The sequence below is a fragment of the Lontra canadensis genome, unplaced genomic scaffold, assembly GCF_010015895.1.
Source record: "Lontra canadensis isolate GAN:19392208 unplaced genomic scaffold, GSC_riverotter_1.0 scaffold328, whole genome shotgun sequence".
Taxonomy (NCBI): domain Eukaryota; kingdom Metazoa; phylum Chordata; class Mammalia; order Carnivora; family Mustelidae; genus Lontra; species Lontra canadensis.
In genome coordinates, this window is record NW_022631322.1 from 1,395 (window position 1) to 29,173 (window position 27,779).

The 27,779-nt window shown below is 46.3% G+C and overlaps 1 protein-coding gene across 1 annotated transcript in view; it reads right to left on the reverse strand.

Annotated features, from left to right (window-relative positions):
* Nucleotides 1-237: 237 nt before the first annotated feature.
* LOC116862787 (annexin A13) overlaps nucleotides 238-27,779 on the reverse strand; it is a gene marked incomplete at its 3' end in the record, with an annotated part of 50,899 nt that continues 23,357 nt past the window's right edge. Inside the window, exons 2-9 of the mRNA XM_032850186.1 lie at nucleotides 21,734-21,809; nucleotides 12,326-12,420; nucleotides 8,943-9,113; nucleotides 6,565-6,598; nucleotides 6,153-6,232; nucleotides 5,457-5,525; nucleotides 4,938-5,039; nucleotides 238-313 (exon numbers count right to left, since the gene is read on the reverse strand). Of these exons, the coding sequence (XP_032706077.1) occupies nucleotides 238-313; nucleotides 4,938-5,039; nucleotides 5,457-5,525; nucleotides 6,153-6,232; nucleotides 6,565-6,598; nucleotides 8,943-9,113; nucleotides 12,326-12,420; nucleotides 21,734-21,809 (703 nt within the window). The remainder of the gene's footprint in view (nucleotides 314-4,937; nucleotides 5,040-5,456; nucleotides 5,526-6,152; nucleotides 6,233-6,564; nucleotides 6,599-8,942; nucleotides 9,114-12,325; nucleotides 12,421-21,733; nucleotides 21,810-27,779) is intronic.

Below are 27,779 nucleotides of genomic sequence, written 5' to 3' on the forward strand. Positions count from 1 at the left end.
TATGTGGGGTGCAAAGATCTGGCCCCCTGGCCTCTGGGCCCCAGGGCTCCTTGGGGGGGGGCAGCAAATCTCCCACCGCAGTTGCATCACACTCGCTCTCTCCCTTACCCAATGCTGCTTCGAAGTGTGGTTTCCAAGCTACTCCCTAAAATCTTCCAACATGCCAACCTCTGACTCCAAGTCTGGTTGGGACTGGCAGCCCAATCTAAGGCAGGGACTCCCCATGGTCTACTTTACCGAGAGTTAAGTAGGCCTTCTGCAGATTTCCTGACGTTTCTTCTTCAATGGCCTCTTCGATGTCTTTGTTGATGAGCTGGAGAGAAAACCAAAGGCCAGCTGTTATTCCAGGCTTTGCTTTTGGCTTTGGTACTCGTGGGGTCATTTCTCTACAAGAAGCACTGAACTCTTCCAATTTGGACATGCGGCTTTAAGGAACCTATCCAGCCCTGTGCCTTACATGGCTGGGGATGGTGGCCCCCATTTGAGTAGGGGCTCTCATGGCTGATGACTTTTGACCTCTGGGGGGTCAGATTTGACCCCAGTGAGGACCACTCCCTTGGCCTGTATGCTCATCTATGAAATTGGGAGTGGGAAAACAATGAATCTATACTTTACATCTTGGTAATAGTTAAGTTTCCAGGGTCGTTCTTAAAATTCTTAAAATTCTTTTCGCTTCCCATTTCCTAGGAGGCTGTCTGTGGGGGCAATCCTCTTACCCGTACTGTTCTCATCTCCCGTGTCCTGAACTGGGGACTCAGCCACCCACAGTCTGGGCGAAATACGCAGTGGGGACTGTGAAGTTCATCATAAGAACTTGGTCTGATGTTTCTGATAGAATGGGGCTGCCTGGGCTGGGAGCCAGAGGGCTGACCACATCAAAATGCCACTTTCCTTCACTCGGCGGTGATTCCAAATGATCCCGTATTCACCATCGGCCCACCTATCACTCTGCACACCATTCCACGTTAGGTTTCTTTCCAAATATTTACAGAAGCTAAAGTTCAGAGTAAATGGTGACGGTGTTTCAGGCAAGGACCACCGGGGCCAAACTCAGGGTAGGCAAATAAAGAGAAAGGAGGGCTCTTGGTTGGGTCTGGGGACATGCAGTTAAGCATTAAGAATACTGAAACTTCTTTCGTAGAAATTGTTTTTTGAGGGTGTGACACAATTGTGGTTCCGTAAATAATCGGGGTCCTTGAGGACACACTGGTGGGGTGTGTGTGGTTTATTCCGAAAACACAAGTGGATAAAATATTCTTGGCAAAGAAAGCACAGTAGAGGTAGGGGAGAGGAGGAGGGTTGAGATTTAATGAGGCCCTGGTGCTTGATCTCCTTGTCAGGGTTTGACATCTAGAGGGCTGGTGTGGGTGATGGACCTCGACGGTGGGGACTGGCTTGGGGGGCTTTCAGTCCTGTCCCTTCCTTAGCTGTCCCTAGACTCTCTTCGGTTTGCTGCAGGAGCTGGTATTTCGAAAGGGACTGGTTTCACTTTCCCACGCACAGGGTTCTCGTTCTGCAGACTGAGATTGCATTTCAAGAGGACATCTTGCTCACACAGGTCTGCATTTACTAAAAAAATAATTCTCACATTAAACCGCTTTCTGTTTCCATTGTTAACGCTGGGCCAGAATAGTGCATTACATTTTCTGCAGACTCTCAGTCATACAACAGATCAAAACAGGAAAGAAGCTGTTCTGGGGAGGTGGGAGAGGGCTTCTGTACCCCAGCCCCGGGCAATATTGCCGGGTTTCTGCTTTCTTCCAGCCTTTTTGTCACACAACTCCAGGGGGGCACTGCTCACCTTGCCCCCTCTTGTCTCCCTCTCTCCTGCCCACATCCCCCTCCTGGGAGCTACCAAGGCACCCCCAGGGGCTCCAGGGAACACAAATGGAAAACAATGGACTGGCTCAGGCTATTATGAATCTCTTTTGCAAATGGCAGGCTTTTCACTGCAGTTACTGGAACACTTAATTGTTAGGGGGCTCTTTAGACAGATAAGGTTTTCCGATCTTAGTACAAAACACAGAGCCTGGGTTGGATTCCAGACAAGCCTCCGAGGCCTCTAGTTACCAGGTAGTATGCCTGTTGGGAGATTGTTAGAAGAATAGAGGAGACATTTCTTTTCAAGCCGATTCACCCAAAGAGACAGCATTCCCACAGAAGAACCCTAGGCTCTCTGGCTTTGGCCTAAGTGATTAGAGCTAGAGGCTCTGGAACAAGCTTCAGAACACAGAGAGGTGAGGGGAGAAGAGGTGACAGGCATGGTGGGGACACAATGTGCCTGGGTCTGGGTATGTGTACCTACAATTTATACTGAGCCCTGTGTAGGGAACACACTTCTGCTTTTTTTTTAAGATTTTATTTATTTATATGAGAGAGAGAGCGTGAGAGAGAGAGAGAGAGAGAGAGAGAGCACACAAGCAGGGGGGAGGAGCAGAGGGAGAGGGGGAAGCAGAGTCCCCTCTGAGGAGGAAGCCCGATGATGTAGGATTTGATCCCAGGACTTGGGATCATGACCTGAGCCAAAGGCAGACCCTCAACCAACTGAGCCACCCAGGGGCCCATTACTTCAGCTTTCTAACTATACAGTTAGAAATATATCTAAATTGAACTATATATTTCTAACTATACAGGCCTTTTGTGGTTGGTCAACTTTGGGACTGTGATGTTCTCGTGTGGTGTCTCAGAGAGGGGGAAGGTCTGTTAAATGGCGGGGCTTTCTGAGAGTGTCAGTAGTTAAGGCTCACAGTTGGAGGACAAAGAAAGGGTAAAACCCTAAGTTTTCACGCCAAAATAAAAATTCACCTCTATGCCAGGATGACCTATGCCACATAACATACTCCCGTGATCTCATGCTAGCAGCTTACTGATTTTAGCCAGAGACCCATGGGAAGAATTATGAACCAGGATCTTAAGATCAGGGGAAACTCACGAAAATCAATGAGAAAGATCAAGATGGATGATGTTCTGGGAAAGCTTTTGGAATGATGAATAGGTAATATGTTAGAGCTAGTTTCATGTAAAGAATCATTAAATCAGTAAATTATCTTATTGTCCATTTGAACTTTATTGGGCACTGACAGTTGCTAGTGTTTATTGAGCACCTACTGCATGCCAGGTACTATGCACTTTACTACTATTAACTCATTAATTAATTACTAATCCTATGAGGTAGGCACCATTATCATCCCTGTTTTACAGTTGGGGAAACTGAGGCACAGAATCCTTAATAACTTGCCCGAGGTCATATGGCTAATAGTCTAGAGCAGACCTTTTAAATTTTAACAACGCACCAGAATCACCTGGAAGTAGGACCCAAACTCCAGAGAATCTGATTTAGTAGGTCAAAGGTGGGGGCTGAGAATTTTCTCTCTCTCTTTTTAAATAAGAGAATTCTCATTTTTAACATGTTCTCAAGTGAAACTGATGCTGCTGTTTGGGGATTAATTTTGAGAACAACTGGCCTGGAGGGTATCCTTGCAGGTGGCCTGTAGTTCAAGTACACACACACATACGCACGCTCCCATGTACGTGTGTTTCCAGAGTGATCACCAATGGCAGCCATCCCCCGGAACTCCAGCCATGGCCCCAGCCATGTGGGAAGAAGGTGTAGGTCATGGAGAAGTCTTCTAGCTCAGAGTCTATATAGTTCCAGGAGCAGAGGCCAAGGGAGTGCAGGGTCAGCTGGCTTTGATCATGACTCTGGGCACGATTTGAAAGCAGAGGGCCTCAAGGCTTATATACAGTAATGATAAAATTCCTAAGCTTTATTGTCTTTTCATCTGCTGGCAACACACAGGAAACACTATTTCGAGTGAGGAGCGGCCAGCTCCAGCCGAGGTAGAGGCTGGGGCTGGGGAATCTTGTAGTTCTCGTCCACTCTCTGCTACTGGCTTGCTGTGTGGTCCTGATAAGTTACAGATGGCGCCTTACTCGTAACAAGACTTTCCTTGTCCAACAGTTGTAGGTAACAATGGCTGCTCAGCCTACATTATGTTGCACTATTGTTGTGACACTGAAATGAGACACGGGGCACAGAAGTGCTTGGAATGGTTAAAAGCACTCTCCAAGTATAAAATGGGAGACAGAAAATCTGACATTCCACAAAAAGTCTTCTTGCAATTAAAGATTGATTTTCAGGGTAGGACTCAGCACTAAATGCCTTGAGATAACGAACTCCTCTTCTTGGCTTAAAATTATCATTAGATAAAAAAAATAATTGTTATGAAAGTCATTTATACACATCTTTTCAGGAGCCTGTCTCTGAGGTAGATGCCATCTGTTGTGGGAGTGGCAGGCACGTTGTCAGCTCAGCTGTAAATTGGAATAATAATGAGAGAGAACGTTTGTGTGCCTACCACATGCCACGTACTATTCTGAGCCTTTTACTCGTATCTTATTTAACCCCAAAAAGAATCCTGGATGATAAGGATTGTAAGTAAAGTAAGGGCGTAAGTACAGTAAGGATGATAAGGATTGTGGTCCCTGTTTTACAAATGAGTACAGGGAGGTCGGGTCACCTACCAGTGATAGGACCAGGATTTGAACCTGGATGCTGACTCTAGGGCTTTGCTCCTCAATGTGGCTCTCCTCTGCTCGCCTGGTCTCGGTTGGAAAGCGGGGTTTCCCAACCTCGGCACTGCATTTGGGCTGGATAATTCTTTGCTGTGCTGCCCTGGGGGGTGTTTAGTGGCATTGCTGGCCTCAATCTACTAGATGCTATTAGTACAGCCTCCCCACCACCCAAGTGACACCCCGGAATGTTTCCAGACGTTCTCAAATATCCCTTGAGGTGGGGGAGAAGCCAAATCACTTCTGATTAAGCATGACTGTTGTCAGAGACCCCCCCCCCCCCCCGCAGTTCCTGATCCCTGATCTTCTTACAGAGATAAGAAGTTTTAGTGTGAACCCTGTTACCCTAGGACTTGTTTACTTACGATCTGGTAGGCTTGAAAGGTGGCACGTAATTGCTTGTGGCTCCTCTTGGCCAGGACTTCGGTGAAGGCGAGCTCGTCAGTGCCCCAGCGGCCTTCCCCTGCCTTGCGGGCCAAAAGCAAACATTCTGAAAAAAGCCTTTTGCAGGAAGACTGAGTATCCTGTTCTGTGACCAGGCCTCACTGGCAGGAAATTATAAAATATACACCGAATAGAAGTCAAGTTGATCGACGAAGCACTTGAGGCTTTCACCGCGAGTAGACTTCACATATTTATGTATATTATTCATGCCCTCCCTTGTTCCAAAGTGGATCTGATGTGGTCAACTCTGGAGTGCAGGAGTAGGAACAATTCTTAGGGTTTCACGAAGACCGTGTATATGAAGAACTATTTTAAAGATCATACTTATTTCTCAAGTAACTCCTACTTTCATGACATAAAGAGACATTTGTGGAAAATAGCGCTAATAAATTTTTAAAAAGAGAAAGAATGAGCTGAGGCCTGCTGGCCGGCCCACTTACATCATACAGATCTTTGGCATCCTGACCAGCTAGATCTTTGTCCACGTCATCTCCTTCATCACGATCAGCCTAGAGAAATTGACACGTTGTTATTAACTTGAGCTCCTGCTTGACCACAGAAGACAGAAAGAGAAAGTCCTGGAAAGCTGGGGGCCATCTCAGAGGGGTGGCGTGGAGGAGGTGGGAGCCCGGCAGAGCCACAGTGTTGCTCTTTGCTGCCATCTTTAGGGCACAACTGATTAACAGAGTAACTTCTGAGACGACACTTGGGTTTTCCTTCTTATAGGAACCAGGGTCACTTACAAACCCCAGGACCTTGAAGCAGGCTGAAAGCAACCTCATAATGTCCCCTAGAGTGACTTCATGGGAAAGTTAATAGTGTTCCTTTAAAAGTATCACTTTTCATCTCTTTGAGGTTCCTGGTACGAAGAGCCCTGAGACTTGGTCCTGGAAGGTCCTGGAAGTCTAAGCTAAGTAAGCCCTTTGTGGCAGGCAGAATTCTAGGACGACCCTGAGCAGCCCAGCCTTGCATGATCCCCTGCCCTTGCATGGGGCTATTAAGACCTGTGAATGTAAGCTGTCGCTCCCATGATTGTGTTACATTACTATACAAAGGAAGTTTTGCAGATATTATTCAAGTCTGTAATAAGTTGAGTTGATCAAAAGAGAAGCTCCCCTTAGTGGGGCTGATCTTACCTGTAGCAGGGACACCAGAATCTTTTTTAGGTTTCCACTGGTATCAGCTTTGACATCTGATTCAAGGCTCCTGTCAAATACTTTCGAAGAAGAAAAAGGGAGGGGAGAAAGCAGATGATTTCTTTCCCAGAGGTGTTTTAAAAGGAATGTTCTGTAAAATTTATTTTTTTTTAAGTTTTTATTTATTTATTTATCTGAGAGAGAGCGAGCGACTGAGTGCACAAGCAGGGGGAGCAGCAGAGGGCAGAGGGAGAAGCTGACTCCCCGCTGAGCCAGGAGCCCGATGCAGGGCTCCCATCCCAGGATTCTGGGATCATGACCAGGGCTGAAGGCAGACGCCTCACCAACTGAGCCACACAGGTGCCCCAAAAGGAACATTCTTTACCCAAAGTCAGAACAAAAAGTCACTTACACCTTTGATAGGCTTCCTTAATGGCGATGATCTCCTAGGAAGAGTAGTAAAAGAAAAATCATTACTCCAAAGTCGGATGATCAGTAGGAACCACATAGAGGGAAGGGGCCGGAGCCTGACTCTGGACTCAGGATGCCTCTAGAACTTCCTCCAGAGAGAACCACGCCCTGGCTCAGGGGCCTGGGGCTGGCCTGGGTCCCTGGAGGTGTGAAGAAGCCCCTTGTGCAAACTTTCCAAGCCACACAAGTGACACGCGCACTCTCCTTAGTTAAAAGCAAAACTACTAGCGCCAAGCTCACATCTGACCACCACCGCCTCACCCCATCCCACGTCCCCATCCCCACTCCGGTCATCAGTGCCAGGAGTTCAGTGAGTATCTGCCCAAGGATCCGTCTTCCCCTTTGTACAGGGATGGATGCGCTACTGAAAATATATAGCATTGTTCCGTGAATGCGTTAGGAAAGTGCCATACTGTATATGTAGTTCTTTGACTTATTTTTTCACTCAGTAAGATGCCTTGGAGATCCAGCTCTGTTGATGCGTAGTCACCGGGTGGTTTTTCAGGGATACAAAATGTTCCATCCCATAATAAGCCACCGTTCATCCAGCCAACCTCCCGATGGCTGGACATTTAGGTTGTTTCCAGTTTCTCTCTACCCGAACAGGCTCCGTTCAGTCCACGGTATGCTGTGTGCAGGAGGGCAGGCCTCTCTCTAGAGTGTGGAGTGGGAAGATGTGCTTTTTGTGTTTCAATGACTCGCGCTGAGTGGCCCCTTCGGGGGCTGCCTCAGTTTACATTTAAGCCAGCCGTGTCTGAGAGCAGGCGTTTCCCCCAAAGCTTCACCAGGAAGCTGTTTAAGAGAGTCAGCAGGCAGCCGGGGGTGGGGGGGAGGTGGGGGCAGGGGAAGGTGAGGAGCTTGCAGGGACATGGGGGGACACAGGGGCTGGTGGGGGCTGGCCACTTGTGGCCATGCAGCTCTTCCCGTTCTCCTTCCAACCCACTGCCGGGACAGGTCTGAACCTGAGGGCTGCTCTCTCCCGACTTTTCTTCTCTCTATTGTCACATCTCCTGGATCCGGGGGGAAAAAGAGCTTGTTTGTTGTTTGAGAGCAGGGCTTGAAGGAAACTAGATTGAGGGGGAACCACATGTGGTCAAATAAGAGAAAAATAATGACTGGAACCTTGCCAAGGCAGGCTGCCGACTGACCCCATATTGGATGCCTCCTGTCTGGGACTGCGCTGTTTCCAGAAGGTGGGGGATGTTGAGTCAGGAACGCTGTGTAACTCCTGGACCAAACTGACAGCATCCTCCTTTGCTGACCCTTCCCCATGGGCTGGTCCTGAATGGAAACTCCCTGAAATGGAGGGTTTTTATTCTCTTGTGGAAAGAAGAGAAGTCCAGGGATGCTTAGGAAGGGGGTTGAGGCTATAGCTTGGAGCATGGTTGTGCTTCAAGAAACTTGCTGGACAGCACAGGCTGAGCAGAAGGAACCAAACCAGGGTTGTCTGCACTCAAGGCTTTGAAAACAGCATTTCAGCATCAGAGCTCTGTTGAAGCTTTTCCTTGCGGTCTGCTCCAAACGCTGCTTCTGTTTCCTAGCTGGAGGCTTCACGAATGTTTGGAATTTCTGCCATTTTCCTTGCTGTACTTCCCCACCCTACATGACGCGTGGTTGTGGAAGAGGGAAGGGGTCTCCGAATAATGATTTGTGGACCCGGTCTGCTCTTGATGAGTTCCCTGGGCCTAATGGCTTCTGGGACCAACAACAAGGCTTCTACCAAAACCTTCACAAAGGCTCTTTCCAGCTCCTGAAACAGCAGCGTGTGCCCAAGGGACGGGGGCGAGGTATGCTGAGAGAAGCAGAGGGAAACCTCCAGGAAGGTGCCGGCAGCCAGGAGCGGTGTCACTGGGATCCTTGTCTGCACCACCTGCCTCCGTGCCTCTTGGCAGTCCTACTTACACTCTATGCTAGATGACAACCGCGGACAAGGCAGCTGCACAAGCGCGCGTAGACCACGCATTGTGTTATTTGTGCCAGAAGACCTGCAAACCCAGGCTGGGAAGAGCAAAGTAGAATCTTGCCTCCTGCATATAAAGCTATGCACTCCTTTAAGAAAAACAAAAGCTACGTTGACACAGCTGTTCTGGAAGGATCTAGTCTGTCAAGCCAAGGGCAGCAACACCAAAACTGACAGCCAGAAGATTGGGAGAGAGATCTCTCCTGCATGGGACAAGCAGACACGTTTCTGTCTGGATGCTGGCTCAGCGCCCGAGTGGAATGCAGGGAATCGTTTTCCTTCTGGCTGCTGCCACCGTCTCTGACGGACACATGGATGCTCCCTCAGGGGCTGGGGCTGAGGGCTTGGCTGGAACTAACCTTATTGCTTCTTGTGCACAGGACCTCGATGAGCACCGCCTCATCTGTGCCCAGACCTTTCATGGCCTTTTGCAGTTGCCGGGCATCGTACTCGCTGGGGCGGTCCAGAAGGGCCAAGGCTGTCTTCTCGAAGTTGCCACTCAGTTCACTCTCGAACACCTCCTCCAGGTCCTGTAGGAAGACAGCAAGAGCCCTGACTGGGGAGTGGCCCAAAGCAGAGGGACAGGTGTTGCTCTCCCCTCTGCATGGCCTCAGGGTCAATAGGAAAACTTCCATGGACACTTAGGGAGGGGAGTGAGGGGACAGAGCTCTATTGGCTTGAGTGACCTGCTCTGGAGGACACTGGTGGCAGTCACCTTCCTAGCCAGAGACTTCCTATCCGTTTTGTCCCGGGACTGGCAGAGAGGCAGAGAAGATCCCTTGCTTAAGGCTAACATTTGCTGGACATTTTAGGGTTCAGAAAGACTTCTCCCTGATCTTCAGAACAGCCCCAGCAGGAGAAGGATTGGCATTATTCCCATTTACTGACCTTAAAAAAAATGAAGGACTTGCCCCCAAACACTTGTTCGACTAGAAAGGACTGAACTCTGGGTTTGTTATCTCTAAGGGGGGGTCAGATCCTTTGTCACCCAAATGGGAATGGGTTTGAGAGTGAAGGGGCAACAATAAAGTAGCCATCCTTGCAGGCGCACAGCAGGAATAACGGGGACCGTCCTGAGCTCACTACATGTCGTCGCTTTGGTTAGCTTGTTAAACCTGAACAGGAGACACGTGCGGAAGCACTCAGGTAGGGAGAAGAAACGAAGTATGTGAAATGCCCACTGGTATCTGTTTTCAGCAAGTGTCCATCATCATGGGTATTTTCTGGCAAGTGCCTCTTATTATAGGTAAACTGCCTGCTCCTACCAGTGTCTCTCTGACGTGATGGGTTAATGATGAAAGGGACAAGACTTGGTATTCAGTCTAACTAGAGTCGCCGGTGCCCCCAACGTCAGTGAAGGACCTCAAAGCAGGACCTCCCTATCCAGATGGAGCCCTGTGGGTCAGACCAGCGGGGTGGGGGAACCCCTGGAGCAGCTAGCATCTTAGGAACCCAAATCACAGCACAGAGTGGGTCTGGCCACTTGGCAACGCGGCATGATGGCTAACGACATGGTCACAGCAGCCGCGTGACTTTGGAAATGTATTTTCGCCAACTGTCCGTTTCCTGCTCTGGAACATGGGGGGATAATAAGACTCCCTCCTTAGGGTTTTTGGGAGAAATAGCAGAGACAATCTGTATAAAACCCAAGCACAGTGCCTGGCACACTTTAAATGTTCAGTGAGTGAGTGTTATTATTATTCCGTGCTGCAAGGAACTTTCGAAGAATGGACTCATCAGCTCTTTCTCACATGAACCTCTGAGCTCTGCGCCTGGGAGAAAAACCTCGAAAACTTTGTCTTATGGGATCTGCAGTCTCATGAGGGGGCATTACAGTGGTATTACTGTATTACTGGTATTACTGTCTCTGTCTTAAGGCTCCGTCTAATGCTGCATCCCGGGAAGGCAGGCCTGTGGTCAGTGCCCCACAGTGTGGACCCACCCGAAGACTGGACATGACTTTCAGGCCAGACGGCCATTGTATAGAACTGGAGGGGAGAGAAATCCCAGCTGCCTACTCTTCCAAGCCACAAGCACGAAAACAAATTCCTGTGTGTTTACATTCTGTTTGGACACAGAAGCTGGCTCGGGATATCTTTGCTCTAATCCTGGTTTTCCTGCTCACTAGCTGTGTCACCTTAGGGTGCGTGTTCTCTTTGGAACTCCGTTGACGGGGGGACCTAGATTGGTCCCTTGCCAGGGTCTTTGAGCTTCAGATGTTGTGATTCCAGACCACCTCCTTGGCAGTCCCAGCTGTCTGAAGCAGCCGTGAACTGGTGCATAAGTAAATGATGGGCACGTGTTGGTGTTGCAAAGTTTGAAGCTGGAAACGCCCAACTGACCTTTAGCAAAGCCCCTAAGTCCTCACCTCGAGCTTATTTACTCTGCTTTACCCTCAGGCTTAAGAAGCCTGAACTGACTTTCCATGAGGGCAGGGTGGGAGGTAGACGGGGCACACGAGAGGCTGCTATGGTTAGGCACGCCGACGAGGATGAAAGTTCAATGTCATTCAACTCCGTTCCATGCAGCTGAACTTACTTTGGTAAGTAATTACCAAAGTAAGTAAGTAAGTAATTCACTTACTTTGGTCAATGTTTTCAAGGAATGACATTGACAAGCCCGACCGAGAGGAGAGTTGCGGAGAAACTGTAAAAGCACAGCCATCTGGGCCACATAGTGCGGAAAGAAACAGCTCCTCTCATGGCAATGGGTTCTTTAGGAGTGGACGCTGGCCCCGGACTCAAAAGAGTGGGATTGGACTGTCGGCTATTTTCCTTACTAAACATGTGATTTTGTATGAGTCATGTATGCAGAGGAGCTGCAAGTTTCCTCTCTGTAAAATGGAAACAGTCAAACCTAGAATAGCTTCCTTTTACTGACAGGTGCTGTTATTAGGCTGGCTGATTCTCTCAGCAACCTGGGAAGAAAGGTAAATTACCATTTTCATTCTGTGTGTGAGGACACCAGGGTCTAAAGAGATTGTTGCCTGCCCAGTGTCAAGTAAGTAAGAAAACCCATTTCTCTACCTATTTATACATAGAGGGATTGAAACTGTAAAGGTTTTATAAATATGGATTCAAATATAGCATAATGATCAATATTCATTTTGTATGCTAATAATTCTAATGACATTAGGAAAAGGTTAAATTGTGTCCATCCCACATTAATAAAGAAAACAGAAATCCTAATGCATACTTAAAGATTTCTATATGTAACACATCAGCAACAACAAAAAGAAGGAAGAAAAGAAACATGAAAAAAGAAAACACGTGTTCATGTTTAATGAAATGGAGGTTTGTGTTTTGTTTGCTTTTTTTTTTCTAGTTTTCTGTCATAATCACTTATGAAGAATGAATCATTCTTGAAGATCAGTGAATAGATGAAGAATTCTTGTATGAAGACCCACCTGTGAAAACCAGGTCCCAAGTCCCTGGCCTATCTGTATGGTAATAAGTAGAAATGGTCCAAATGAGTGGGAAAATGACAGGGGGATTATAGAATAAGGAAGTCGATTTTCAGAAAGGGTTTAGGAATACTGATTCTGTAGGCTATTAAGTTAACAACACAATTTCAGTTTTTCTGTAATCAGTTAAAATTGTAAAGAGTAGTTTCACCTTGTTTTCTCTTGAGCTACCTCGGTAAAGCTTTAAAGATATTCTCTGCTGCCTTGGGAGTGTAGAGCAAGCAGAGACCGTCTAGGCCAAGGCTGTGTGTGCCTGCTTGCAAGGACCCTTGGAATCACCTTGCCATACGTTGCCTTGTACTTCTGCTTGATTTGTTGCCTCTCATCAGATGTCCTGCTTGATAATATCTCAATGATGGCTGGTTCATTGGTTCCTAAAGTGCAGGAGAAAGACACAAGGCCAAGAGTGAGTAAGAAAGAAGATGGAGGGGCGCCTGGGTGGCTCAGTGGGTTAAAGCCTTTGCCTTCAGCTCAGGTCATGATCCCAGGGTCCTGGGATCAAGCCCCGCATTGGGCTCTCCGCTCAATGGGGAGCCTGCTTCCCCCTCTCTCTGCCTGCCTCTCTGCCTACTTGTGATCTCTGTCAAATGAATAGATAAAATCTTTAAAAAAAAAAAAAAAAGAAAAGAAAGAAGATGGAGGTTGATTTTGGTTAATTCTCAGGAAGCTAGGACCGTGGTCAGAGGTTCTGGGGGGAACTTAGATGGACCCTTCAGCATTAAAATCTTGTGGAGAAGTGTATTCTTTTCACTCACTAGAGAAATATCCATGGAGGCCTCACATTGTGTGAAGCACGGTGCTGGGCATTTTAGGAGAAAGAGGAACGGGTATGGCCTTAATTTCACTCCTAGGTATATACTCAAGAAAAATGAGAACAAACGTCCACACAAAACTTGCACAGGAATGTTCACTGCTGCATCATTCATAATGGCTAAAAGGTGGAAACATCCTGAATGCCCATCAGTAGACAAATGGATGAACAAATGTGGTATGTCTAAACAACAGAGCATTATTTGGCCAGAAAAAGGAATAAAGTAGTGATATATGCTACAATTCGAATGAACCTTGAAACATCCTGCTAAGTGAAAGAAGGCAGTCACGGAAGACCACACATTATGTTATTCCATCCCTACGAAAGTGTGGAATAGGGAAATCTATAGAGGCAGAAAGTGGTGTGTGGGGATGGGATGGGTAGGGGGTAATGAAAGAGTAGGAGGTTTCTTTTTCAGGTGATGAAAATGTTCGAAATTGACTGTGGGGATGCTTTCACATATCTGTAAATATATTAAAAACCACTGAATTGTACACTTTGAATGGGTGAATTGCACGGTATGTGAATTTATACCTCAGTAAAACTGAATAATCTCAAAAAAAAAAAAGGTGTGGTCTGTTCCTTGGTCTCCATGTACTTCAAACTGAATGGAAAAGATTAAAATATAGGCCCTTGGGACACCTGGGTGGCTCAGTGGGTTAAGCCTCTGCCTTCGGCTCAGGTCATGATCCCAGGGTCCTGGGATCGAGCCCCGCATTGGGCTCTCTGTTCAGCAGGAGGCCTGCTTCCTCCTCTCTCTCTGTGATCTCTGTCAAATAAATAAATTTAAAAAAATAAAATAAAATATAGGCCCCGATTGCTACAAGATCAAGTCCACCTATAACCCTGTCCATCTCAAGAAAGAAGTCCTAATGAAGGTTTTTCCCGCTCTGGGGGTTTTGCGCGGCATCATGGGTAGTTGCCTCTTTAAACTTCTGACTATTACATCTTTAAATTACACTTTTTCTAAAAAGTTTTTTTTTCCTGATGCTCAAAGCAGTGCATACTCATTGTGGGCAACTTAATCAGTACCAAAACCTATAATGAATAAGAAAGAGGAGGAGAATATTCTTTTTAGAATATCCATAGAGACAGGGTTGGAAAAATGCTCCAGGTACTGAAGGTATGGGAATGAGAAAATGGCAAACCCTGAATTACATTCTTCAGCCCGGATTCATATAAGGCCTCTTCCTTTACTGACTGTACGATATATATATGTATATACATATACATACACATATATACATACATGCATACACATTGACACACCATTGACGTTGAATAATACAGGGGTTGGAGTACCAATTCCCCTTGCAGTAGAAAATTCATGTATAACTTGTGAGTCTCCAAAAACATAAGGATTTAAGTAATAGTCTACTGTTGACCAGAAGGCCTACTGATAACATAAACAGCCCATTGACATATTTTTGTATGTTTTGCGTATCATATATTATATTCTTACAATAAACTAGAGAAAAGTAAATGTTACTGAGAAAATCATAGAGAAAACACATTTATAATACTATCAAAAATCTGCATATAAGTGGACCCATTCAGTTCCAACCTGTTGCTCAAGGGTCAACCATATATGAAGATCTCACTAAGACATTAAACACATGATTTTGCTGACATTTTGCAAAGGACAGGGGCTGAATGAGTTGATTAAAAGAAAAAATGCTATGTTTCTATTACTCAGATTGATCAAAATCATGGAAGGTGGTAGCTGAATGATCGAAGTTTGAAAGCCTGTTACAGAATGTCGACTCTGGCCACAAAGAGTCGGTGAGAGGGCCACATGAGGACGGAGGAGAGGAGAGATGTGTCTCTAAACCCAGAAACAGCTGAGGCCACCAGAAGCAGAGCAGAAGCCTGGGGCAGGTCCTTCCTAGTGCCTTCAGTGGGGAGGACGGCCTGCCATCTCCTTGACCTCAAGGCTCTGGCTTCCAGGACTGGGAGACAGTAGGTCTCTGCTATTTGAAGCCATGTGGTTACTGGTTCTCGTTATAGCAGCTCTAGGAAACTCATACACCTGCTACCCTCAGCAGCATCTTGAGATTTCAAGAAAGCAGCCCCAAACCCTCTCTTCACAACCAGCGTCTGGAGAGTCCTACATTGGCCTGTTCCCACTCCTACTCCTGATGACCGCTCCCTATGACCTGCATGGGTTTGGTCACTTTTGAAGGGACCTGAATTAGTTGAACTTGTGTGATCACTCCTACCCAGCTGAGCGATCAGAATCCACAAGGAACAAGAGGTGGTAGATGCCTTTGATGCCTTTTGGTGAAAGGAGTAGGGGGAAGACAAATCTGGGCCATGAGTGTGGGGAAGGTGCAGAAGTGGGGGCATCACTGTAGAGAGGGGCAAGGGACTAAAAAGACTCTCTTTCTGTCTTTGCTGGCAGGGGCTTAGGAGTTTTACCCGTGTCTCGCCTCGGGCACCGTCCCCCTCAGCAGCACTTGGGGAGACGGGGATAGGAGAGCCACGGGCCGGTCCTGGCAAGCCACTAGCTTTGTGTCCTCAGACTGTTCATGTAGTCTCAGGGATTAGTTCCACCTGCACAACTCTGGGAAGACCTAGCTGTTTGATTCCAGCTGGAGAAACAGAAAATTCTAGGATGAGCTCACCTATGAGAGAGTGGTGATTAATCACCACCTAGTTCTGGGTCAGTTCGAGTGCTGTTACTGATGTTGTTCCTCTGAATTTTTTCCTGCAGCTCCACCTTGGTGACGGGTATCCAATTACTTGCTCTGTAACTTTTCTTTTTTAAACTTCTGAGTGCCAGAAATCCACTTTAGAAGGGATTTCTTTTTCTCACAAAGCTCTCCTGAATCAGCCCCTTTATTTCTATGAGGACGGCTCCTGCCTGGGTCGAGGATCTGTGCATCTCAGACTTGGCTCCCTGCCGGTGTCACCCCTGGAAGGAATCATCCTACTTTCACCTGGGAAGGTGGCCTTTCCTACTTCCCAGGTGGCCCATCACCAGCCTGTGCCAGCCAGGAATCTGGGGCTTCTCCCTGGCTCCCTCTTTCCCCTCACCCCATATCCAACTAGTTACCATTAAGATCTCACGATTCCACATCCTTGGTATCTCTCAGACCCACTCATTTCTCTTCAGCTTCACCTCTGTTGCATTGCTCAGCACAATCACGGATACCCAAAGGGGGTTCCTGCGTTACACACACCTTTTCCAACCAGCATTCACTAGCCCCAGAACATGCTTCCTTATGAGCAGCTCGCCTGCTCATTCTTCTGTATCAAAGTTATAATATCAGGCCCTTCAAATCCAGAATAGAGTCTCAACGCTTCCGTAGGGCATATGAGGCCTTTTGGAGTCGCTTCTACTTGCCTTTCAAAGTCACGTGCCTCCCGTCCATCCTCTCCCAGCTTCTCCATAAACCATGGGCAACTGTGAGAACAAGCAACACTTCCTTTCTCACCTCTGGGTCTTCACATGGGATCTTCCCTCTACCTGGGACATGTCTTTGACCCTCACCTTTGCTCCCACTCCTCCTTTAGGATTCAACTCAATGCACTTACTCAGAACAGATGAAGCATTCTGCCTTCTGTGTCCCTCACGTGGCCATGGGACAGGGTGGTTCGCTCACTGCTGTACCCACATAGAAACCTCTCAGTATTCATCAGACAAGTTGTTGAATGAGTGGATATTTAAATGCATGCAATGAATGAATGAATGAATGAGTGAGTGAATAAATACTTTTGGATAGCGTTCTGAAGGACCTTGTCTCTGCATTGGTGTAAGCGGCATGGGCCACTTGGGTGGGCTCTTTGGAGGAAAGAAACTGGAAATCTTCTACTCTGATGCCAGAGTCAACCCATATCTGGATAATTCAGGAAAGTCAAATTTTTTAAAATAATGTTTTTTAGATTTTCCTTCCTGGAATGCTGTAGAAAGTGAGACCAGGGACCAAAGCCGTTCTGGGATGGCTCAGCAGGAGCCTGGAGCTTGGGGGAAAACCTGGAAATTACCAGATTTCCCTCAAGCCCTTTGAATCTGGGTCTCAGGTTTATCCTGGGAGCCTTTCCCACTACCCGACCAAGGAGTGATTTACTGAACAATGACCTCATTTTACATTTCATAATATGTGTGTCATATAAGCAGTCTGTGCTGCTGAACAATTTCCTGTAAACATTTACAATGGTTTGAGGCACTGGGGCCAGGCTCCAGTGGTTCTGGGAAAGACTTCTTAAAAACAAGAAGGAACCTCAGCCCTGCCTGTGCATCAGACACTGAAGGGTAATTAAACAGTAGAGGTCAGGCCCAGGGTGATCGGCCTCCTCGATTTTGCTCTCCCAGCAATTTTCTGGGAGGAAACTGAGCTGAGTTCCAGCAGGAGGGAGGCCGTTGAGTTTGAAGTGCCCTCTGCTTCACACCCGGGTCCCGTGTGCCACATGAGGGATCTGGGAGGCATGCTGTGGGCGGGGGCTCGGCTTCCCAGTCCCTTGGTGTCTCTTTTGCAAATGGGGGTGTAGGGAAGGTAGAGGAAGCCATGAGTGGGAGAACCTTGTCTGCCAGGAAGGTCACTGCTTTTCACTTGCCCACTGTATTCATTTCCTGAGGCTCCCATAACAATTACCACAAACTCTGTGGCTTAAAACAGCAATGTATTAATACCCTCATGACTCAGAGGCCAGAAGTCTAAAATCATGATGTCAGCACGGCCACACGACCACCAGAGGCTCTGGGGTTAAATCTGTTCCTCGCCTCTTCCAACTTCCAGAGGCTGATGGCAACCCTTAGCTCAGCTTCTGGAATATTACTCCATGCTCTGCTTTGGATCCACATGGCCTCTCCCTGAGTGTCTGCTTCTCTTCTGCCTCTTTCTCTCATTCTTCTTTTTTAAAAAATTTATTTATTTATTTATTTAAGTAATCTCTACATCCAACATGGGACTCGAACTCACAATGCCCACCATCAAAATTGCATGCTCCACTGACTGAGCCAGTCTTTCCCTTTTAAAGACACTTGTCAATGGATTCAGGGCCCACCCACGTAATCCAGAAGGGCCTTCTCAAGGTCCTTAACTTAATTACATCTGCAAAGACCCTTTTCCCAATTAAGGTCACATTCACGGGTTCTGGGTGCACATATCTTTGGGGGGAGCACCATTCCACTGAGTCCACCCACAGTGATGCAGAACAAAGGCCGCTCAAGGGCGGGCCTCCTCGCTGCTCATACTGATCTACTGGGCTTTATGGGGATTTTGGGTCTGAATTTATTGTTTGAAAGGAGCAGGCTAGCATGTAATGAGGCCCAAAGACGTGCTGAGCACAGTGCTGCCTCCTTATCCTCAGCCCCTCTCTGTAATGAGGCATGATTAGCCCCATTTTGCAGTTGAGAAAACTAAGGTCATGGCATCAGTAGGCACCTGGGCAAGGCCTCAAACCCAGGTCCGAGGTTCATTCCCATGCCTGGTGAGAGAAAGAGAGTTGGGCTTGGGATCACAAGATCTGAGTTCTAGACCCAGCTTCCCTCTAGTGTGGCTTGAGAAGTGTTAACTGGATTATGGATGGACTTTGCTCCCCAAAGTGCAGTCCTAGGACTCGTAGGACAAGCAACACCTGGGAACTTACTAGAAATGCAGGATCTCAGAAACTGCTTAGAACTACTAGTTTGAACCTGCATGTGAACACCCAGTGAGAAGTCGTGAACTAGAACTAGGGTAAACTCCATGGCAGCTTTTCCTTCTGGAGCCTCTTTCTGTGTTTCTTTGAGGGAGAATGACAAGCATCCTGTTACATTTCAGAAAGGATAATGGGTGCGGGGTCCACACTCTCTCAGGTTTAAGACATTCTCCTCAGAAGGGCCAGCAGAGGGACACGGAGTTCTAAGAGGAAGGCCCGACAAAGAGTGTCAGTGTAGGGAGGAGGATAAAAGGTTGCTCTGGGTTAACCAAGACCCAGACCACACACATAGTCAGGACCTAGGAAAGGAAGGGCACCAAAGAAACAAGGAAATTTCTAAGTTGTATGTGATTTGGAAAAATCAAATATTATTTTAGGATACAGCATTCTTATTTTGAATCCTGTAGGATTAGTGGGTGGGGAGTGCACAAAATCTTTTTGATTGAGTAGGGCCCCTAGATCCACTCTGCCTGTGGCTATGGGGAAATGAAGTATGGCTGGATCAAGTTGAAATGTTTTGTAAGTGTAGAATCCACACTATCTTTTGAAGACTTAATGCGAAAAAAAAAAAAGGTTGTCAAATATTAATAATTTTTAGATTGTTGAGATTATATTTTTGATACAGAATTGACTTAGCTAGTGTATATTATTAAAATTAATTTCATCTGCTTTTTAAAATTTGGCTTCTCAAAAATTTAAAATGATTTATATCATTCACCTTTGTGGCTATGGGACAGTATGACCCTAGACATGTGAAGCCAGCCCTGGCAGGTCTTAGATATCAATGAGATGGTTGCATGGTCCTGCAGACAAATCTTTCCAATGATGCAGTTTTGCTTTGGCTTGGCACTTTTGGGGGTGGGGGGGATGGGTGAGCCTGGTAGTGGGTATTAAGGAGGCACGTATTGCATGGAGCACTGGGTGTGATGCATAATTAATGAATCTTAGAACACTGAAAAAATAAAATTAAATAAAAAAAAGATTTATTTGTTTGAGACAGAGAGAGAGAGGGAAAGGGCAGAGGAAGAGAGAGAATCTCAAGCAGACTCCCCGCTGAGCACAGAGCCTAACATGGTGCTTGAGCTCGTGACCTGAGCCAAAAGCAAGAGTCAGATGCTCAACTAACGGAGCCACCCAGGTGCCCCTGGCTTATACTTTTTAATAGAGGTTGGAATTCTAGAATTCTAGACCTTCAACCAAATCATAGCTTTCCAAGATGGCCCTAGTTTCCAATCACCCTATCCTCATTTCCCAACTCTGTGACCGTGGGCAAGATATTTAACCTTTGAGTCTCAGCATTCTCATCTGTTGGACCATTAGAAGACAGCTTTACAGATTTGTTGAGAAGGTTACACAAGACGACCTGTGTGCAGTGCCCAGCTTAACACTTGGCACGTGGAAGGTGCTCTACAACAGTAATCAGCACAACAGTAGTCCCACCTTGAAGCCATATCCAAAAAGGAGAAGAAAACACTGGTTTTGGCATTCAGCAGGTGCTCCATCCGTGCTTTTTGAACTTAACTCACTATGTGGCGAAGAATGTGGAGACGTATCATTGAGTGCAGCTGAGTTATGTCCACACCCACCTCACTCCTGTCTCCAACCCACATCCAGGTGTCAGGACCTCACTTGAGAAGCAGCAGGGAAGCACCTGTGGGTCTAGCTCAGCCACTCAGCAAGACTCAGAACTATAAACATCCTGCCGTTTCCAGGCAAACATGGCTCCTGGCAGCTGTTGTCCAAATACAACATAAGCCAGGTCAGGACATGAGCAAGAAGCAGATCCTCTCTGCTGAGCTTTCTTCTTCTTCTTCTTCTTTTATTATTTTATTTTATTTTATTCATTTTGACAGACAGAGATCACAAGTAGGCAGAGAGGCAGAGAGAGGAAGGGAAGCAGGCTCCCTGCTGAGCAGAGAACCCGACTTGGGGCTCCATCCCAGGACCCTGAGATCATGACCTGAGCCGAAGGCAGAGGCTTTAACCCACTGAGCCACCCAGGTGCCCCTGCTGAGATTTCTTCTGGTGCCCTCCCCTCCCAAACCAAGCAAGCTAGTTGTCATCCTTCATTTCTAGCTCCCTCTCCCTCTGATTTACTCAAGAACCCTCACTATGTAGAAATCCCTTTTCCACTTTCGTACTAGACCTTCTCCAACCCCTACCCCCTTGGAACTTCTCCAGCATTTCTTGGGCAAGACGGATTATTTTATATTCATGTAGTTCCTTATATTGAAGCAAAATATCTCTTTTTAGAACTTCTGCTATGGATCCCGGTTCTTTCTCTGGAGTCACACAAAGAATTTATGGCCATATTTGTTCTACCACAATACTCATTCTTAGGGAAGTAAATCTTCACTGATTTACTTCTAAGTAAAAAATCTAGCACTTGTTTTTGCAAAACAATATGCCAAGTGAAAGAAGCCAGATGCAAAAGGTCACACGTTGCATGATTCCATTTATATGAAATGTCCAGAATGGGCAAATCTATAGAGACAGAAAGAGGACTATGATTGCCTGGGACTGAAGGGAGGAGGGGTTGGGGAGTCACTGCTAATAGAAATGGCCTTTTTGGGGGGCCACTGGAAAAGTTCTGGAATTAAAAATGATGTTTACCGATCCTGTGAATATACTACAACCCAGGTTTCTGGGATTAGAAATGTACTTCCTCCTTGGGTTTCAAAGCCTCTCCTCATGGCCATATTTCAAGATGCTCTCCCCTTCATCTCACCTTGTTACTGGGGTTACCTTCTTCCTGATCTCTTTCTTTGTCTCTTATTCTTAGTCATGCACTTACCTTAGGCATCAATGTAAACGGCTTCTCTGGTCTTGACCTTGGCCACAGTTTTATGTTTACTTGGTCTACTTCTAGATGCAGTTCCCAGATCCCTAATCCATATTTCATCAGTCCCTATTTCCTACCACCTTTCATGAAAGAGATCAGAGGGGCTTGGATGACATTAAGATTGCATGCTTACACTTCCCATGAAGTTTCTTCCACCTCAAGGTCAAATTCAATGTCATAGTATCCAATTTTTAACTATCATGTTGAATCTTGAAAAGCATTAGGATCTGGTTATAGTTTGGAGATCTTTTACAAAGAAAACGCTAGAAGTAATTAACTTGGGTTGCTTGGAATGCACAAGGTCATCTTTCTAAGATCATGGGAAAGTTAGACATGAGATCAAATTTAATCAACTTCTAAAATAAGTTAAAAAGCAAAATATATTTCATACCCATTCCTTTACAGGCTTTGTTCAGCTTTTTGGCATCCCGATCCACATCAAAACCCTGATGACTCCTTGCTTTGGCCTGGAGAAAATAATTGAAAAGGTTAGTGGACAATGTAGGCATTCTTGAATTATCTCTGAATGACACTGGTAGCTATTTGAAAGATGAAGAAGTCATCCAAATGAGGGACCAGCTGCCACTTTACACATGGTGCATGTGGAAATCAGCTGGGGAAACTCTGGCCTCAGAGAGATGACTGGTACTCCTTGGAGCCAGCTGGCCTTGGATGACCACTGAGAATGGGTCCCTCTGTTTGTAAGGACAATCAGCCCGAGATGAGATGTTTTGACATCAATCCTACCTTTGTGTGACTGCCTCTGAGACAGAGAATAATACAGTGGGTCAATGTCCTGGAATGCTAGTTCTCCTCTTTTGCCATGAGACACAAATAAGTCTAGGGAATAGTGTTGCCAGGCAGAAGCCAGGGTTCTAGATCTTATCACAGAAGCATCTGGTGACCCAGACTAAAGCTTTGCTATCCACCCAATGAGAGACCCAATATTTAGTTTGCAAGACATACCTATGGGCCGGCAATAGCAGAGTTACTGGTTTTTACTGTTCTTTGGGGAGAGAATGTTCTGTTTATACACTAAGCTAGTGTTTCTCAGACTTTGGTCATTGGTATAATACATGCATAAATTTGTCCACAGCTATCAAAGTCTACATTATTATTATTTGGTTATTATTTTTCTTTCAGCTGACCTACTTGGTTTTTACTGAAAGTTATTTTAAAAAGGAAATCTATTAGCACTAAAATGGAAAAACAGTATTGGTTGCCCAAATGAAAGAGCAACATAAAAATAAATGTGTCACATTATCATATGATCTCCCTGATATGAAGAAGTTGAGATGCAACGTGAGGGGTTTGGGGGTTAGGAAAGGAAGAAAATGAAACAAGATGGGATTGGGAGGGAGGCAAACCATAAGAAACTCTTAATCTCACAAAACAAACTGAGGGTTGCTGGTGGGGAGGCAGGTAGGGAGAGGGTGGTTGGGTTATGGACATTGGGGAGGGTATGGGCTATGGGGAGTGCTGTGAAGTGTGTAAGCCTGATGATTCACAGACCTGTACCCCTGGGGCTAACAATACATTATATGTTAATAAAAAATTAAAAAAAATAAATGTGTCACTATTAAAAATGTAAAGGTGTGAGGTTAATTGCAGTGACACAACTTGCAGCTTTGAACAGACCCTATGTTTTCTTAGTTCTTGGCCTTCCCTCACAGAGATTCTCTTTGATGACGTATGTCCCTTTCCTCCCATCCTTTGATGAAGGCTGGGGTAAGTGCCACTGTCTGCACTGCCCACTTGATCCTGCCTTTCATTTCCTTTGGCACCTCTGGGGAAGGAATAGGAAACCACGTAAGGCCCAGTAGACATATTGTGTTTGTCTGGCACTGCTGTTCCTTTGGGGGGCTTTCCTGTCCCCCATTTTATGTGTTTTCATTGGGGCCATCAGTCAAGAGGGTTAAACCCTCTTGTCCTGCCCTTGGGTGGACACAGACCCTGTCTGGCAGTTGTGACTGGCTCAGGAGTGGGAGTATAACCCAAGCCAGATCAGAGTCTTGTCTTCAGTTGATATGGAGATGTTGAGAGAGAGAGAGAGAGAGAGCGCTCTTCTGACTGGGCTTGTCCAGCTGAGAGAATGAATCTAGAGCAAAGCAAGGCAGAGACAAAAAGCAGAAATAAGGAGAGAGAGAGAGGGAGAGAGAGAGAGAGAGATTGAATAACACTGTATAAATTCTCAAACAGCAATGCCTGTTTCCTAACACGTCCCAGTTTTGTTAGTGAACTACCACTTTCTCAAAGTTAATGAGTTGGATTTCTGCCCTTGCACCAAGTGTTCTGACTCATATCCGAGGACTAGAGGAGGGCTGGCTTCGAGGCCTTGGTTAATTGAGAATCCTGTAATCCTAGAGCCAAAGGGGTCTTTTAGGACCACTGATCCCCTCTCAGCTGGATGGAATCACTCCATGGTCAGGCCCATCCTGAAGTCTCGATTTCTGAAGCATGTGGACAAGGGGAATTGCATTTGTTGAACGCCTGCCACATGCCCAACAACTTCTTCACTCACAGACCTTTCTTCATTATTTACTCAGAAGAGTAGCCATTAGGACTCTTAGTTACAGAGAAGGAAGTCTGGGTTCAGGCAGGTTAGGGAATGTGTGTGAAGCCTCGTGGGCTGTACTCAGCTCAGACTGCCTCCTCACATGCCTGCTGAGTCCCGTGCACCATCGTTTCTCACACTCCAAGTATGACCAGGACCATCTTGTTCAACTGAAGGACAACGTCTCCCATTTCTCTTTCCAAATTGCTTGTGTGGTGTGAGAAAGCTATCTGGTACTGAGGAAGGCTTGTTGGCAGGGTGAGCGACATCATTTGCAGGGTTCAGTGCAAAATGAAAATGAATGGCCTGGGTTTGAAACGGATTTAGAACTTTAAGGTGGTGGTATCAGAGCATTAGAGAGAGTGCGAGGCCTCTCTGGGTGTGGGGCCTGTGTGACTGCCCGGGCTACACACCAGAGAGGCTGTCCTGCCTATCGATGGAATTCTCTGAGTGTGGGAGTGTGGGGTTGGCAATCTCAGACTCAGAAGAGCAAATGGTGTCTTGGCTGTTCGTTAGGAGTATTTTCTGGAGGGTTCTGGTAGTCAGAATTGGACCAGAGCAGCAGACACCTCTTTGTAACAGGCTGATTTATAAACTGTTCTTTCAGCCTCTTCGGTGCTGAGAAGTTGGTAGGACTTCACAGAAATGGAGACAGACACCCAGGGCTCCGAGAACGGCTAAGCCGGTGATGCCCCGGCTGAGGCAGAGGGGATGGAGTTCAGCTGGGGTTATGTTTGCTCAGTCCCAGGCTGGCAGGGCTGCTGCTCCCCCAGAGAGACACATTCTTTCCTCCTTTGCACAAAGATGAGGCCAGGACTTGCAGAAGCCATGTGGAGACTTGCTCAAGATCACTGGGCCAGGTGATGGCTGACTTGGAGCCAGAGCCAGACTGGCTCTGTCAAGTCGAAAAGGACAATCCCATCCTTTCCTCCCCTGTTTCGGGAAGGTGGTTCAATGATACACGTCACAGAGTTATAGGAGCAGAAAGAAGGGGAATCTGTGCCTCAGAGCTTGACCCAGTCCTAGTCAATACCAAGTGTTGTTTGAAATTAAAAAAAAAATTAATGTGAATTTCTATTAAAAGAGAAAGAAAGAAAGAAAGAAGGGAAAAAACCTTCTGAAAGTCTAGTTCATCCAAGGCTAAAAAACAAAGACATGTCTTTTAGTCCAAAATAACTGTGCTGTGGGGAAAGGGGGGCAGTGGGAGAATGTTGAACCTCATTTTAGGAATAAAGATAACATTGAGACAACTTTTTCCTTTTTTGCTTGATTGAAAGTGCAGCCTTTAGTCTCTCTAGGAGACCTCCGTTGGACTTCTAACCTATAGAAGTGTAAGATAATAAATGTATGTTGTCTTCAAAAAATGCAGCGTAAAAGTCTCTATCAGATGCACAACCATGGGCAGGGCAGGTGGAAATTAATCTTTCCCGGGTTCCTTCTAAGAACCACTCTTTGCCATGTTGCTTATCTTTCCTAATCCAAAGAGAATTCGGTCTTGTTCCTCATAACAGCGAGCTATTTGGTGCCATGATTCCAGAGTCAGAATCATGTGAGGGACTTATTTAAAAGGGGGAGGGAGGCAAGAAAACAGTGTGTTAGGAATTTCCCCCTCTGCGTGGCTGGGACAGCCTCCACAATGGACACATTCATCAGTGCCACCCAGTATTGATGCAAGGGGTGTCCTTGTCCAGTTCTGATGAGCTGGGGAACCACCTTCCCTGGAATGTATAGGGAGCGGACATTCCACCTCCATTGTTCATTGTTAGCAAGCCAGGCAGCTGCCTTTGGGGCCTTTTGAAACCTGAGGCCACTGAGCAGAACTTCCACGGGAAGCAGGTGTGCAGGAATGCACATCAGACACAAAAGGGGGGGTGCAGGGGACTCCGGCCTGAGGACAACCCCACCGTGAGGATCTAGGCAAATACACAATATTCCACCTACTTTCTAGGCAACACAGAGGCAGAACAGCAGTCCTTTTTTTTTTTTTTTTTTTCAATTTCTTCCCAGCATTTGCACTGACACTCATGAGACGCATTAAAAAGACACAATGTTAGATGCTAAGAAAAATGATTACAGAAGTCTGGGCTGTGAGCCCACGTGAATTCAAGTTTGAATGTGGTTCTGCCCCTTAGCAGCCATGTGAACTTGGGCCATTAACCTCTAAGCCCTCATTTTCTCACCTGTAAAATGGGGTCAATGTCTCCCTTGTTAAGATTTGAGGCTTACGCAAGATAACATTTCCAAGGCTACATAGATAGGGACCCACAGAACTGCTACGGTTTTCTCTGCTTCTTCGGGTCAACTCTTGGTTTTTGGGCTCAGACTGATATTAGGATTTCAGTTCTGGATATTTTCATTAGACAAGTTTGGAAGATGATCTATCTATCTATCATCTATCTATGTGGGAGGTATCTTCCAAACTTGATATTGTGAGATATAGATATATCTCTAATGCCCCAGACTGGATTTGAATCCCAGCGTAGCTGCTCATTACTAACGTGCCCTTGGGCAAGTTCAAGAACTTCTCTGTGCTGTGGTTCCCTCATGGCAAAATGTGGATAATAATAGTGTCTAGTCATAGGTATCTTATGAAAATTTAGATGAAGTCCTTTATACAAAACATCTAAAATAAAGCCTAGCAGAGACTGTGTGCTTAAAAAATGTAAACGGAAAAAAAAATGTAAACAGTATCTACTGAAGGCAGATCAGCAACGAACCTTCCAGAATATTTTAAACCCTCTCCTGCTTGCAGGGTTTTCACTTTGTAAATGGTGTGCTAAGGGTCAGTTTTTCACCGATCGCCCGCAGTTTGGATCTGGAGTTCCAGACACATTTTTTCCACACCAGGCAGTAAAGTGGCTCACAATTCAGGCTGTGTGCAGACCAGGTGACCCAGGATGACATCCCAACACCACATTTTATTAACTGCCTCATTTGACTAGCATGATAATTAGCACCTCATGGAGTGTGAGGAGCTCCCTGAGATACAACCCTGGTGAGGTGCTTGCCATTGCAGTCAGGCCAGTGCAGTGAGGCTCACAATGGAAGCAGATACCATTAATTCAATGAAAGGCACTGCCTGGTGCATGGATAAGCCGGTATCTTTCAGTCTTCCTTTTGCTTCCTTCTAGTGTGTCTGCATGGCACTTCTCTGTGTCTCCATGTTCCTGCATCTTATTTTTTTTAAAGATTTTTTTGTATTTATTTGAGAGACAGAGAGAGAGAGGGAGAGCTCCAGGCGGGTGAAGGGCAGAGGGAGAAGCAGACTCTCCGCTAAGCAGAGAGCCTGATTGTGGGGCTCGATCCCAGGACCCTGAGATCATGACCTGAGCTGAAGGCAGATACATAACCGAATGAGCCACCCAGGTGCCCCCCACTCCTGCATCTTAAATGAGGAAATGAATGATCCATTTTAATGGAAGGGGGAGGCATGCGAAATAAACCGAGATACTGTGAGCCTAGAAGCAGTGTCACCTGGGCAGAAAGAATGCTGAAAACACTCTGTGAAATGACTCAGAGATGGGCCAGCTTCAGCACATCGACTGTCCAGGAGGGAGGCTGGCTTTTGTCTCAAGTTTTGATACTGTCCCCTGCCCACAGCCCTGCTAACCAGTAGGGTCAAAGTGGAGAAACAGACACCTGACCGAAGGCTTCTACCCCAGTGAAGTTTGAGGAAAGCCGAACTCTCAGGATCCAAGAGAACATCTTGAGAAAACCTTCCTCCAGCTTGCACTGAGCTCTGGGGACAGTGTGTGAAAAAGCTGGCTGAGGGCTATGACTGGCAGACAGTTGCTATGTATTATATGGTAACCAGAATGTTCCAGGACCCAGCCTTAATTGTATTCCTATTTGAGGATGCTCCCACTCATCAGTCCTGCTGACC